Source organism: Aythya ferina (assembly GCF_964211825.1).
Source record: "Aythya ferina genome assembly, chromosome: W".
NCBI lineage: Eukaryota > Metazoa > Chordata > Aves > Anseriformes > Anatidae > Aythya > Aythya ferina.
The window spans coordinates 14,716,222-14,731,465 of NC_140313.1; the positions used below are offsets into that span (position 1 = coordinate 14,716,222).

The following is a 15,244-nucleotide window of genomic DNA, read 5'->3' on the forward strand; positions in this document are numbered from 1 at the left end:
ATATTGCCTGAGCCCCCATGAACTTCTTCCATTGCCTCCAGGTGCATGTAGTCACACTGGCTATGCTCCAGGTCTCCCCTGGCAGTATTGTCGGTGATGATTCATAAGGGGTAATAGTACGAGGGCCGGACAAACCTCTGCAATATCTCTACAACATCCCAGATCCAAGCCCCCAGCAAATAGTAAGCCTCCCAACACAGCAGGTCAGGTCAGCAGATGTGGTCCCCCATCCCCTACAGCACAGAGTTTCCCGTTGTTACCACTTGCCACTTCCTTCTGGTACTGCTGCATGGCTCAGGCTTAGTTAGCTTGGATGCTTCACTGTACAGACTTCCCAGACCCTCATCTGCTCTGAGGATGCCAAACCTGTTCTTTAGTTGGAGATATGCAGGTGGAGCAGGAGCCTTCTTCCTGTTGTTAGAAGTCACAAGCTTCCAGCCTTCGCCATTTCTAACCCTTTAGGTTGGAAATTAGGAGAAATCTATTCTCAGAAAGAGTAGTTAATAGTTAGTAGTTAGTCCCCTTAATGATTCTATGATTCTAACTCATTAAGCACAGACCACCCAATCCTCCTTCAATACAGCTAGGGGTTCAGGCTGCAGGGTCTTGGAGATGAACTGTTCAATCTCTTTCTTATCATCTCTGACACTACACAATCTGCTGACCTCCTCCCGCACCTCCTCGGCAGCACAGATCCTGTACTGCTGCACACCTTCTGCAGGCAAGGAGACTGTCTCCCTCTGCCCCAGCCTCAGTGAGAGACCCCAGGCACTCCTTGTACCCTGAGAGCTGCATTCTCCCTTGGGAGTTCGGTCTGGATTGAGGCCTCTGATATTGTAGGGATAGTTGCTCCAACAGCTGGAGGTGGTGCCCTGCAATGCATTAACAGCATTGCTTAGGACATGGATGCAATTCTCTGCAAAGTTTCTGGCCCCCTTCTGTGTAACCTTCTGAGCAAAGTGCTGCATCTGTTGGCTGCCTCTGCTAGCAATGTTGTAAGAAGCAACTCAGGAAAATATTTGTAAGCATTACTTTGTAGAAGGTATTATCAAGCAAGGAAATAAAGGCTAGTGTTACCACATGATGAAGACTGAAATTACTACAGAAAAGATGCACAGTAAATAAAACATCTACGTTTATTGCTTATATGTAAGTTTGCAGAAAAAAAGTAATAACTGCAGACTCTTGCTTGTGTATCAACACTAAAACCTTCTTGATTATTTATGTTTGCAGTAGAAATTAAAATGCAGAAGACCCCTGCAGGTCACTGAATTTAGTGATTAGAATCGAAATATCATAACATATGCTTTGTGCCACTAACTGGTTAAAAATCCTCATTCTGTCACAGTGCTCAGTAGTTCATATGAATCAAGTTCAACGCATATTAGACCACTATGTTTAGAACCTATTTGTTTAAAACAAACATCTGCATAGCACTAGCTAATCTCCATCTTTCATCTGAAAAGCTAAGAAATAGCAAAGTAAAAGTCATATAAACTCTACCTAACTTTTAAAATTTTAAGCAAAGCTTAAAAAATTAACTAGACTAAGCCTCCTAGAAGGCTTAACTATATCCAAGCATCAAAATTAAATATGTATCTCATTTCACTAAAAACAGTAAAGAAATTACATAATTGCTTTCTATAACTAATGACTTCTGTCTTCCAGTAGATCCTCATAGAGAAGCTGTTAAAAGTATGGGCTGGATGAGCAGACAGTGAGGTGGACTGAAAACTGGCTGAACTGCCAGGCCCAGAGGGTGGTGGTCAGTGGCGTGAAGTCTAGTTGGCTGAGGGAGTTGGGACTGTGTAGCACAGAGAAAAGGAGGCTCGGGGGTAGTCTCATATGTAAAAAATATCTCAGGGTATAAAGAAGACGAGGGCATTGAGTGCACCCTCAGTAAGTTTGCAGATGACACCAAGTTAGGTGCGTGTGTCGATCTGCTTGAGGGTAGGAAAGCTCTGCAGGAGGATCTGGATAGGCTGCACCGATGGGCTGAGGTCAACTGCATGAAGTTCAACAAGGCCAAGTGCCGGGTCCTGCACCTGGGGCGCAATAACCCCAAGCAGAGCTACAGGCAGGGAGAGGAATGGTTGGAGAGCTGCCAGGCAGAGAAGGACCTGGGAGTGATGGTGGATAGTCAGCTGAATATGAGCCAGCAGTGTGCTCAGGTGGCCAAGAAGGCCAACGGCATCCTGGCTTGTATCAGGAACAGTGTGACCAGCAGGGCTAGGGAGGTGATCGTCCCCCTGTACTCAGCTCTGGTGAGGCCGCACCTCGAGTACTGTGTTCAGTTTTGGGCCCCTCGCTACAAGAAGGACATCGAGGTGCTCGAGCGGGTGCAGAGAAGGGCGACGAAGCTGGTGAGGGGCCTGGAGAACAAGTCCTACGAGGAGCGGCTGAGGGAGCTGGGCTTGTTCAGCCTGGAGAAGAGGAGGCTCAGGGGCGACCTTATCGCTCTCTATAGGTACCTCAAGGGAGGCTGTAGCGAGGTGGGGGTTGGTCTGTTCTCCCACGTGCCTGGTGACAGGACGAGGGGGAATGGGCTTAAGTTGAGCCAGGGGAGTTTTAGGTTAGATGTTAGGAAGAACTTCTTTACCGAAAGGGTTGTTAGGCATTGGAACAGGCTGCCCAGGGAAGTGGTGGAGTCACCATCCCTGGAAGTCTTCAAAAGACGTTTAGACGTAGAGCTTAGGGATATGGTTTAGTGGGGACTGTTAGTGTTAGGTCAGAGGTTGGACTCGATGATCTTGAGGTCTCTTCCAACCTAGAAATTCTGTGATTCTGTGATTCTGTGAAGACAGAACCAGGCTCTTTTGTCCAGTGAAATATCAAGAAGCAATAAGCACAAATCGAAACAAAGAAAGTTCTGTCTGAACATTAGGAAACACTTCTTTATTCTGAGGGTGACCGGAACAGGTTGCCCAGAGAAGTTGTGAAGTGTCCCTCCTTGAAGATCTTCAAAATCTGCCTAGACATGGTCCTGGGCAAGCTGCCCTAGGCGGCCCTGCTTGAGCAGGGGGTTTGGACGAGATGATCTCCAGAGGTCCCTTCAAACCTCAACCCTTCTGTGATTCTGTGATTCTGTGATTCTGTGATTCTGTAATAAAGATTCAAGTTATAGAGAGAGATGTGTATAAAAGTCCTAATTCAGCAAAATCATATCAGCCAATTCTTAATTTAGTAGGGATGAACTTTGAGCAAGTACTCCAAGACAAGCAGTTAAATGTATTTTAAGAGCCCAATGCTTAAATGTTTTGCTGAATCAGCTTTGTTGTTGTTGTTGGAGGTTTTGAGGGGAGGCGCTTAAGAAAAGAAAAAAAAAAGCAAATGTACTCCAAGATGTATATTAGAATATAAGTAGAAGTAATAGTAATGCAGTTATGAGAAATTATGAATCATAGAATCACAAAATGATTTGGGTTGGAAGGGACCTTAAAGATCATCTAATTCCAACCCCTCCCCACACACACACTGCCCTGGGCAGGGAAACTCCTACTAGACCAGGTTGCACAAAGCCCCATCCAACCCGGCCTTGAACTCTTCCAGGGATGGGGCATCCACAACCTCTCTGGACAACCTCTTCCAGTGCCTCACCACCCTCAGAGTAAAGAACTTCTTCCTAATGTCTAATCTAAATCTACCCTTTTTTAGTTCAGAGCCATTCCCCCTTGTCCTATCACTCCACTCCCTAACAAAGAGTCCCTCCCCAGCTTTCCTGTAGGCGTCCCCTTAGGTACAGTAATGTCGCTATAACGTCTCCCCGGAGCCTTCTCTTCTCCAGGCTGAACAACCCCAACTCCTTCAGCCTGTCTTCATAGGAGAGGTGCTCCAGCCCCTTGATCATCTTCGTGGCCCTCCTCTGGACTCATTTTAACAGGTCCATGTACTTCTTACATTGGGGGCCCCAGAGCTGGACACGGTACTCCAGGTGGGGTCTTACGAGAGCACAGTAGAGGGGGAGAATCACCTTCCTCAACCTGCTGGCCACGCTTCTTTTGATGCAGCCCAGGATACAGTTGGCTTTCTGGGCTGCAAGCACACACTGTCGGCTCATGTTGAGCTTCTCATCCACCAACACCCCCAGGTCCTTCTCCTCAGGGCTGCTTTCAGTCCATTCTCCGCCCAGCCTGTATTTGTGCTTGGGATTGCCCCGGCCCAGATGCAGGACCTTGCACTTGGCCTTGTTGAACTTCATGAGGTTCGCACAGGCCCACCTCTCAAGCCTGTCCAGGTCCCTCCGGATGGCATCCCTTCCCTCCAACTGATCTCCACCTGGACATCGAGTCGTTGACCATTCAGCCAATTCCTTACCCACCGAATGGTCCATCCGTCAAATCCATGTCTCTCTATTTTAGAGAGAAGGATATCATGTGGAATAGTGTCAAATCACAGAATCACAAAATGACCGAATGGTTGAGGTTGGAAGGGACCTCCAGAGATCATCTAGTCCAACCCCCCTGCTCAAACAGGGTCACCTAGAGCATGTTACACAGGATTGCATCCAGGCAGGTTTTGAATATCTCCAGAGAAGGAGACTTCACAAACTTTCTGTGCAGCCTGTTCCAGTGCTCTGTCAACCCAACCATAAAGAAGTTCTTCCTTATATGGCAATGAAACCTCCTGTGGTTCAATTTATACCCATTACCCCATGTCCAACCACTGGTTGGACAACCAATCGCCTGGTTGTCCTGCAAGTGCCGCGTGATTATAAAACAGTCCAGGTTGGAAGGGACCTCAAAGGTCATCAGTGCTAAACTTTTTGTGTGGGATAAGGGGTCCTAGATTAGATGAGATCATATTTATCAGGGACTGTAGGGATAGGACAAGAACTAATGGCTTAACTGCTCAAGTGAAGTAATTGTCCCACTCTACTCTGCGCTGGTGTGGCCTCATCTCGTGTACTGTGTGCAGTTTTGGGCGCCACAGTATAAGAAAGATATAAAACTGTTAGAGAATGTCCAAAGGAGGGCTACAAAGATGTTGAAGGGTCTGGAGGGGAAGATGTATGAGGAGCTGCTGAAGACACTTGGTTTGTTCAGCCTGGAGAAGAAGAGATGGGAAAACTCATGGTGTTCTACAGCTTCCTCACAAGGGGGAGCGGAAGGGCAGGCACTGATCTCTTCTCTCTGGTGACCAGCGATAGGACCTGAAGAAACGGCTTGAAGCTGCGACAGGGGTGGTTCAGACTGGATGTGGGGAAAGGTGTTTCACCGAGAGGGTGGTTGGGCACTGGAAGAGGCTCCCCAGTGAAGTGGTCATGGCAACGAGCCTGCCAGAGTTCAAGAAGTGTTTGGACAATGCTCTCAGACCCATGGTCTGATTTTCTGGGTAGTCCTTTGGGGACCCAGGAGTTGGACTCGATGATCCTTGTGAGTCCCTTCCAACTTGGGATATTCTATGAAATTCTTTACTGTGAGGGTGGTGAGGCACTGGAAGAGGTTGCCCTGAGAACTTGTGGATGCCCCATCCCTGGAAGTGTTCAAGGCCAGGTTGGATGGGGCTTTGAGCAACGTGGTCTAGCGGGAGGTGTCCCTGCCCATGGCAGGGGGGTGGAATTAGATGATTTTTAAGGTCCCTTCCAATCCAGACCATTCTATGATTCTATGATCTATCACACACAGTTGCATCTTGACAAACTTCAGTGATGGGGAATTTACCCCTGGGGAGACTGTTTCAGTGATTGATTGTTCTCACTGTTAAAAATTCCTTTCTAATATCAAGATGAAACCTAGAATCAGAGAATATCCTGAGTTGGAAAGGACCCACAAGGATCACCAAGTCCAATTCCTGTGTCTGCACAGGATCACCCAAAAATCAGACCATATGTCAGAGAGCTATGTTTTAAGAAGCAACTCAGGAAAGTATTTGCAAGCATTACTTTGTAGAAATACCCCATCATAGAGAGGCCTTTTTTTTTTTTTTTTTTTTTCTGGATAATTGGGAAAAGTACCAACTGCGGCTGGCCAAAAAATGGGAAAATTTGTTTAATTTAGTAAATATATAAACTGATAATTCTATTTTTGTTTCAGCTTTTTTTCCTTTTCCTGATTTTAAGTGTTTTTATTTTGAAAAAAAAATCCCCAAAATTTACTGTCACACAACTTCCTAATAAATATTACCATAAAATAAATTAGCAATGAGGAAAAACTTTGTTTTGTTGTTTTTGTTTTTGTTTTTGTTTTAAAAAAAGAAGCTCTAAGTAAGTTTTTGTCAGTCAAAATGTTTGTGAAAACTTTTTAGTGCCCCTGTAATGAATAAAAAATACTGTGTAGGAAAAAAGCCAATTTTCTTTGTTTAAAAACAAGTCAAACAGACTGTACTTGAGTCAGGAGTAAAGCTGATTATTATATGATGATTCAAGCAAAAGACCAGAGCCACTGTGTATTACTGGCAATAAAACCTTTTCCCTGAGAATGGCCTTTTTATCTCTTCACAAGCATCAGGATGGACAGTAACGAACTTGTTTGGGAGTTCCTATCCCAGACAGAGAAGTTATGTTCAACATATTTTCACATCGTATTTCTTGCTTTCAGCAAATACAAGTACAGGAAAGACTACAAAATCTTGTTATTTGTGAGATTTGAGTACAAGAGAGATTTCAAATGAGAACCTGAGCTTTTTGAATGTTCATCCAAAAATAAATTTTCTCCTTGTAACTTTTTTTGCTACACCATTTGGTAATGGCTGGGTGTGTTAACCACTGTTTAAAGGACAGAGGACAACACATTTTTTTTGAATTAATGTATTGTTTTCAGAATTCCTCAGAATTTCATGATCACTCTGTACGTCACTGTCCTCTAACAACATAGTTTAGCTAAAAAGCGGGAATACTATTTCTGTAGAATTTAGAGCTCCTCTTCATTTATAGCTATAGTTCCTCTTTCTTCATTGCTCAATACTTTTTTTTTGTTTTCTGAAATCAAGTTGCCACTGAGGTGCTTCTTTCCATACTTATTTTTAAAACAGGTCATCCTGTTATATGATGAGGTGAAAAAGATCACATTATATGTTTTACATAGTATTTTTCAAGAAAAAAAAAGAAAAAGAAAAAAAAAAAAGATATTTTCCTTAAAGAACTAAATAAGTTTAACACATTGTTTACAGTATTCCCTGTACTTTGACTTTTGGCAGATATTGGGGTGGTTCGAGTCTCCCACGAGAACCAGAGCCTGCAAACACATGGCTTATTGCAGATGCCTGAAGAAGGACTCATCAACTTCTTTCTGATCAGGCAGTCTGTATCAGACACCCACAAGATAACCCACATTCATCTGCTGTCTAACCCTAACCCCTAAGCTCTCATCTGGCTTATCATCCATCCCTAGGAGAAGGTCCATGCATTCCAGTTCCTCTCTCACAAAGAGTCTTCCTGGCTTGTCCTTCCTAAAGAGGCTTCCTAAATTGATCCATTGCAACACTCCAGTGCTGCACAATATTTTTGATCCCTGAGATCATAGCCTTGCAACTGCTCGCAGACTTCTAATTCCTCCTGTTCTGCCGCACGCTGCATGCATTATTGTACAGGCACTTCAAAGAGGCACCCACTCTTATTTCCCCAAAAGGGCATGAGAGCTTTTCAATAATGCTGTTATCCTGACATTTCCTTCTGTTCATATGCTGGAAGTGGGCCCCTTTTAGCCTCATTTTGTTGATTATGAGTTCTCTCCTGTTTACCTAACATTCTTTGCTTTCCTACCCATTCTGTGGATAGGAAACCCCACTTGACTGATGTCCATCCCTCCCCTATCATTCCTATTATAAAGTTCTTCTTACCAGGTTGGCCAGCCTGTTGGCAAAGATGCTTTTGCTCTACTTGCTCAGGTGGATACTGCTTCCCAAGCAGTCCTCCATCCTCAAAGAGGAGGTCACAGTAGCACGGAGTGACACAAAGTCTATTTGGAGGCCAGTCCAGGGCCAGGAGTACACACCGGGTCCAATCCCATTCAACTTCTTCATTAATGATCTGGACAATGAGGCAGAATGCACCATCAGCATTTTTGCAGACAACACAAAACTAGGAGAGTGGTTGATACACCAGAGGATCATGCTGCCATCCAGAGGGACCTGGACAGGCTGGAGAAATGGGCTGACAGGAACCTCATGCACTTCAACAAGGAGAAGTGACAAGTCCTGCACCTGGGGAGGAATGACCTCATGCACCAGTACATGTTGGGGGTCACCCAGCTGGAAGGCAGATTGGAAGAAAAGGCCCAGGGAGTCCCGCTGGACACCAAGTTGAATGTGAACCAGCAGTGTGCCCTTGACACTAAAAAGGCTAATTGTATACTGCATTGCATTAGGCAAAGCATTGCCAGCCAGTCACAGGAGGTGATCCTTCCCCTCTACTTAGTGCTGGTGTGCCCACACCTGGAGTCCTGTATCCAGTTCTGGGCTCCTCAGTGTGCAAGAGAGGCATGGATATACTGGAAAGACACCAGCAAAGATGATTAATAATGATGATTAAGGGACTGGAGCACCTATCCTATGAGGGGAGTCTGAGAGAGTTGGGACTGTTCAGCCTAGAGAACAGAAGGCTCAGGGGGGATCTTATCAATGTGTATAAATACCTGAAGGGAGGATGCGAATAATCATAGAATGATAAAATATCCCGAGTTGGAAGGGACCCACAAAGATCATTGAGTCCAACTCCTGGGTCCCCAAAGGACCACCCAAATATCAGACAGTACGTCTGAGAGCATTGACCAAACACTTCTTGAACTCTGGCAGGCTCAGTGCCATGACCACTTACTTCCCCGGGGAGCCTGTTCCAATGCCCGACTACCCTCTCAGCGAAGAACCTTTTCCTAATATACAACCAGCCCTGACACAGCTTCAAGATGTTCCCTCAGGTCCTATCGCTGGTCACCAGTGAGAAGAGATCAGCACCTACCCCTCCGCTTCCCCTTGTGAAGAAGCTGTAGACTGTGATGAGGTCTCCCCTCAGTCTCCTCTTCTCCAGGCTGAACAATCCAAGTGCCTTCAGCCGCTCCTCATATGTCTTTCACTCTAGACCCCTCACCATCTTCACAGAACTTCTTTGGACACTCTCTAATGGTTTTATGTCCTTCTTATATTGTGGCACCCAAAACTGTATGCAGTACTCAAGGTGAGGCCACACCAGCGCAGAGTAGCATGGGACAATCACTTCTCTTGACTGGCTAGCAATGCCGTGCTTGATGCACCCCAAGATATGGTTGGCCCTTTTGGCTTCCAGAGCACACTTTTGACTCATATTCAACTTGCTGTCGACCACAACCCCCAGATCCCTTTCTACGGGGCTGCTCTCCAGCCTCTCATCCCCTAGTCTGTACGTATAGCCAGGGTTGCCCCTTCCCGGGTGCAGAATACAGCACTTGTTCTTGTTAAACTTCATATTGTTGGTGACTGCCCAGCCCTCTAACTTGTCGACATCACTCTGAAAGACCACTCTAACCTCGAGGGAGTCAGCTGTTCCTCCCAATATAGTGTCGTCCACAAACTTACCCAGTATACCTTCAAGTCCTTCAACCAAGTCATTTATGAAAACAGTAAAGAGAACCGTCCCCAAAATGGAGCCCTGTGGAACCCCACTAGTGACTGGCCACCAGCCTGATGTAACCCCATGTACTATAAACCTTTGAGTCCAAGGATCCTATGGGAAACTGTGTCAAAAGCCTTGCTGAAGTCCAAAAAGATCACATCAGCTGGTTTCCCTTGATGGACTAGATGGGTGATCTTATCATAAAAGGAAATCAAATTTGTCTGGCAGGACCTACCCCTCATGAACCCATTCTGGCTGTGACCTATGACTGCGCTGTCCCCCAGGTGTGCTTCAGTAACTCCCAGGATAATCTTCTCCATAATTTTACCAGGCACTGACGTGAGACTGACAGGCCTGTAGTTACCAGGGTCTTCTTTCTTGCCCTTCTTGAAAATTGGCACAACATTTGCCAGCTTCCAGTCTACTGGGACCTCTCCAGATTCCCAAGACCGTTGAAAAATAATTGAGAGAGGTCCTGCGATGACGTCAGTCAGCTCTTTGAATACCCTGGGATGAATCCCATCCAGACCCATGGACTTGTATGGATCCAGGTGGAGTAGCAAATCCCGCACACGTTCAGGGTTGGCTGGGAGTTTATAATTCCCACCATCACGGTCCTCCAACTCAGGGCACCCAGGGTCCTGAAACCCATCATCGGCATCGAAGACAGAGGAAAAGAAGGCTTTAAACATCTCTGCTTTGCCTATGTCCTTGTTTGTGAGGTGACCATCCCCATCAAGTAGCGGACCTATGTTTTCTCTGGTCCTCCTTTTTGTATTCACACATTTAACTGGCCCTAAAATGGAGCCCTGGGGGACCCCACTGGTGACCGGCTGCCAGCCTGATGTAACCCCATTTACCTTATCCCTTTGAGACCTACCCGTCAGCCAATTATTCACCCAACTTATTATGTTTTTATCTAGCTGTATGCTGGACATTTTGTTCAGTAGAATAAAAAATATGAAGGAGTTTAAGAGGAAAAAAAAATAACATAAAGAGAAAATTATTTTTTGAAATTTTTAATTTTTTAATTTAATGCATTATTTTTTAAAATTTTGATTTAATAAATCAAATTTTAAAATTAACTTTAAGATAATTGAAAATAATTTTCTTTATTTTTTTTATAAATGATCTGGAGAAAGGACTAAGTTAATTTTAATTAACTTTAATTAAAAATAAAGAGAATTGTTGACACATCATATTGTTTTTATCAAGCTGAATGCTGGACATTTTGTCCAGAAGGATACTGTGAGAAACAGTATTGAAAGCTCTGCTGAAATCCAAAAAGATTACAACTGACAGGCCTGTAATTACCAGGGTCTTCTTTCTTGCCCTTCTTGAAAATTGGAACGAAGTTTGCCAGCTTCCATTCAACTGGGGCCTCTCCAGATTCCCAAGACCGTTGAAAAGTAATCGAGAAAGGTTTTGCGATGACATCAGCCAGCTCTTTGAGTATCCTGGGATGAATCCCATTGGGCCCCAGAGACTTGTATACATCCAGCTGGAGCAGCAGGTCCCGCACAGGTTCAGGGTTGGCTGGGATTTTATCGTTCCCATAGTCACGGTCCTCCAACTCAGGGTAACTGGGGTCCCAGGGCCCATCATCAGCATTGAAGACAGAGGCGAAGAAGCCAATCACCACTTCACCCACGAGACCCTCCCTGTTTACAAGCAGCAAGTCTAGGAGGGCTCCTTTCCTAGTCAGCTCGTTCAGTACCAGTACCAAGAAGTTATCATCAACGTGTTTTAGGAATCTCCTGGACCTGCTGGTATCAAGTGTTATTCCCAGTTGACATTTGGCAGATTGAAGTCCCCCATAAGGACAAGGACAGCTGATTTAGAAGTATTTCTCAGTTCCTTAAAGAATAATTCATCAGTGTCGTCATCCTGTCCAGGTGGTCTGTAATATACTCCCACAGCAACATCCACTTCATTTGCTTGTCCCTTAATCCTTACCCAGAGGCTCTCATCCTCATCATCGCCAGTTGTAAGCTCTGTATAGTCCCGCCCCTGCATTACATACAGTGCCACCCCCTTGCCTCATCTGTTCTGCCTATCCTTTCTGAAGAGCCTATAACCGTCCACCGTAACATACCAGTCACAGGACTCTTTTCACCAGCTTTCTCTTATGCCAATGATGTCATAGCTCTGGGACTGAGCCAAGGCTTCTAGCTCCTCTTGCTTGTTCCTCATGCTGTGTGCATTGGTGTAGAGACATTTCAAATGTGCTTCAGCATACCCAGCACCTTGTGGAGCAGACTAAAGGATCTCGCTAGCATGCAGTCCCTCAAATTTTGGCGTGCCATCCCATAGCTTATCACCAGCAAGCCTGTTTTTATCCATTATACCCTTCAACTCTAGCGTAAAGCTCTTTCGATCAGCCCTGATAACTCTTGAGTAAAAATCCTTTTCCCTCTTTGAGAAAGGTGCATCCCATCACATGCCAGCAGGTCTGGTGTCGTGTAGACCATCCCATGATAAAAAAACAACAACAAACAAACAATCTGCCTGTGCCACCAGCCTTGGAGACAGGTTTTGATAAGGTGAGTCTGCATGTTTCTTCCAGTATCGTTCCCTGCAACTGGAAGGATAGAAGAAAACACTACCTGTGCTCCTGATCCCTTAACCGATCATCCCAAGGCCCTGAAGTCTCTTTTGATGGCCCTTGGACTTCTTGTCGCAACTTCATTGCTGCCTACATGAAAAAACAATAATGGATAATAATCCGAGGGCTGTACCACCAGGCTCGGAAGTTTTCTTGTAACACTTTTAACTCGGGCTCCAGGGAGGCAGCAAACTTCTATAGGAGGTGAGTTTGGTTGGCATATTGGGCCGTCTGTTCCCCTCTGAAGGCTGTCACCAATGACAATAACCCAGCTTTTCTTTCTTAATGGAGGCCCTGAGCAACCTATTCTGGGTGACCCTGATTTGAGCAGAGGGGTTGGAGTAGATGATCTCAAGAGGTCCCTTCCAACCTAAACAATTCTGTGATCAGTGTTGCAAAGTCCAGCTGGGTGCCAGTAGCTAGTGGGGTCCTTCAGGAATCAGTACTGGGACCAGTATTGTTTAAGGTCTTCATTATTGACCTGGTAGATGGAACAGAGTGCACTCTCATCAAGTTTGCAGATATTGGTGGAGAGTGTTCAATAGGCTGGAGGTTAGAGGGACCTGGAAAGGATGGAGAAATGAGCTGATGGGATCCTCATGAAGTTTAACAATGATAAATGCCAAGTCTTGCATTTTCAATGAAATAACCCCATGCAACACTACAGGCTGGGAGATTGTCTCAGCTATATTCCTTAAAGAATAATTCATTGGTGTCATCATCCTTTGAGCCTGACCCAAGAGCCCAAATCCTGGGCAAAAATCCTTTTCCTCCTCTGAGAAAGGTGCTCCTGTAATAAATGGCTAAGTCCCAAATAGGGTTACAATCAAAGTTTACAATTTATTAAACGAATAGAGGTAGGCAAACAGCGCTGGGTGTGCAGGGAGTCTCTGCTCCACCAAGAAGCACACCAGTTACATCAGGCGTCTGGTTTTTATGCTCCTAGGCTAATACATATTCATCACCACTTTTGGAAAAGGCAGGGTTATTATAATTAGTTTCCCGGGACCCGAACCATCCCACGGACGCATGCATATCAGTCTCCGTGGTCCCTCTGGGGGTCGCTCATACTGAAGGCTCGTAGTCTTCCTCCCAGGCTTTGTCCTTCGGTCATTCTTCAGCTTCCCCCCCCTCCTTATTTAGTAGTCTCTGGGCCAGATGTCAGAAAGTTGTGTCTCGTGCAGTAGTCAGCAGTTATCTCAAGAAACTCCCCCCTATTCTCTTATCTCCCAGACTCGAGTCTCAAGGTTTACCCTTCTAACCCTCTATCGACACGAACTGCTAGACCCTTCTTTTGCAAGATACAAGAACTATATACACTAACCACTCTGTTTCTCTTGGACTTGTGGTTATTTATACAAGGGTATGTAAGACAGAAGGTCACATTTCAATATGAGGCCCTAGCATTGTTCCATATTGACACGAATCAGATGAACATATTTCACAATCCCCCATTTCCTTTTTCATGGTATTGATTCGTGTTTTCATTTCCAATCGAGTCAGTAGTTGCCGAATTGGTATCAATTTTGGATATTCTTTTGTTTTTATTATCATCAAGGAATGGGTTTTCTCTTTCCCTGGTTCTGGGTCAACAGTGTGAGAAGCACTCCGTAGCCAATAACTTAGGCTCAGGCGAGGATCTCAGTAAAGTAGTAATTTATTCACAACTGCAATGGCAGGCATTTCCACCTAAGTTCTAGAAGAAGATCCCCGCTCAGCCAAAATGACCTTCTGCCCCACCTGCTTGACTTCCAACTTTTTGGAATTGCCTGTTTCTGTGCTCTTAAGAGGTGGTACTCCAAAAATGACCAGGACTGATGGAGCTCGATGTCTTCAAAAGCAGTTTCCCAGGGGACCTTACTAACTAGTTCCCTGAGTGCTGTGAAGTCTGCTCTCCCCATATCCAGGGCTGAAGTTTTGGTGCAGTTTTCCTCCTGTGACTAAAGATTTTGAGAAATGTGTTCATCTGATTCGTGCCTCTGATTTCTCTTCCAACCTAGACAATTCTGTGATTCTGTGAAAACAAAACAAACAAACAAACAAAAAGAATTTGGACCTGGCTTCGGAATACAAACAGAGGCAATTGGCTAGCCTCTTTCTAGGGCAATTGGCCCCTGATGTCAGAAAGAAATTGTCTTAGGCTGCAGGCAGGATTGACAGGGACCTTGGACTTCTACCTTAACAGGTCCACTGACCATGGGACACGTTTCACATCTAAGGTGTTACGGGACTAAACCACAGCCCTAGGCATTAAATGGGAATACCATACTCCATGGCATCCACAAAGTTCAGGATGAGTTGAGAGAATGAATCAAACAATTAAACAACAATTGGCTAAATTAATGATTGAAACCCAACTGTCTTGGATAAAATGTTTTCCATTGGCATTATTGAATATTAGGACTATGCCCCATAGTGAAATGGGTATCTCACCTTATGAGATGTTATATGGAATGCCGTATTCCCAAGGAATGCCATTGGATTATTCTTTGATAGAGAATTATGAAAACTCTCTTGTTTCAATTTATGTCTGATGTGTATCACCCCCCTGCCATGCATCATTGTGAAGAGTCTTATTTCATCTTCTTGCTGACCTTGTAGGTTTTGAAAGGCTGCTATTAGGCTCGCCAAAACTTTCTTTTGCTCAGGCTGAACAAGCCTAGTTCTCTCAGCCTCTCTTCATAGGGGATGTGCTCCAGCTACCTGATCATGTCGATGGCCCTCTGCTGAACTTGCTCCGGTTTATCAACATCCTTCTTTGTATTGGGAGGGATCCAAACGTAGATTGGATAAGTCTCTGAGCCAATAAATGCAGCATATCTCAGTGTGGAATATTTAAATACTGAGGATACAAGCGATTTCAAGAGAGTTAACTTGCTACATTTTTCACTGTATTTTTGTTCTTTAATGTTTAGGTGCCTTGACCCAAGCCATTCGCAATTTTGCAAAAAGCATTGAAGGTTGGCTTTCCAGTGCCATGAACAATATTCCACAGAGAATGATAGAAACCAAGGTAAACAAAGCTTACTGCACTTTTCATTACTTTATGCAAATGTACACTGAATGTCATTTAAAATCTAAAAGTAATAACATTTTAACTTCTATGCTAAGTGTCA

The 15,244-nt window shown here is 44.8% G+C and overlaps 1 protein-coding gene and 1 long non-coding RNA gene across 3 annotated transcripts in view; one reads left to right on the forward strand and one right to left on the reverse strand.

The window, feature by feature from the left end:
* The window catches only part of LOC311426277 (transcription factor RFX3-like), a 201,563-nt gene that overhangs the window by 163,851 nt on the left and 22,468 nt on the right, over positions 1-15,244 (forward strand). For both annotated transcript variants that reach the window (XM_084502539.1, XM_084502540.1), the window contains one exon: positions 15,044-15,141. In XM_084502539.1, the coding sequence (XP_084358665.1) occupies positions 15,044-15,141 (98 nt within the window). The remainder of the gene's footprint in view (positions 1-15,043; positions 15,142-15,244) is intronic.
* Positions 1-15,244, reverse strand: part of LOC311426428 — a 271,970-nt gene that overhangs the window by 104,663 nt on the left and 152,063 nt on the right. The window lies entirely within an intron of this gene.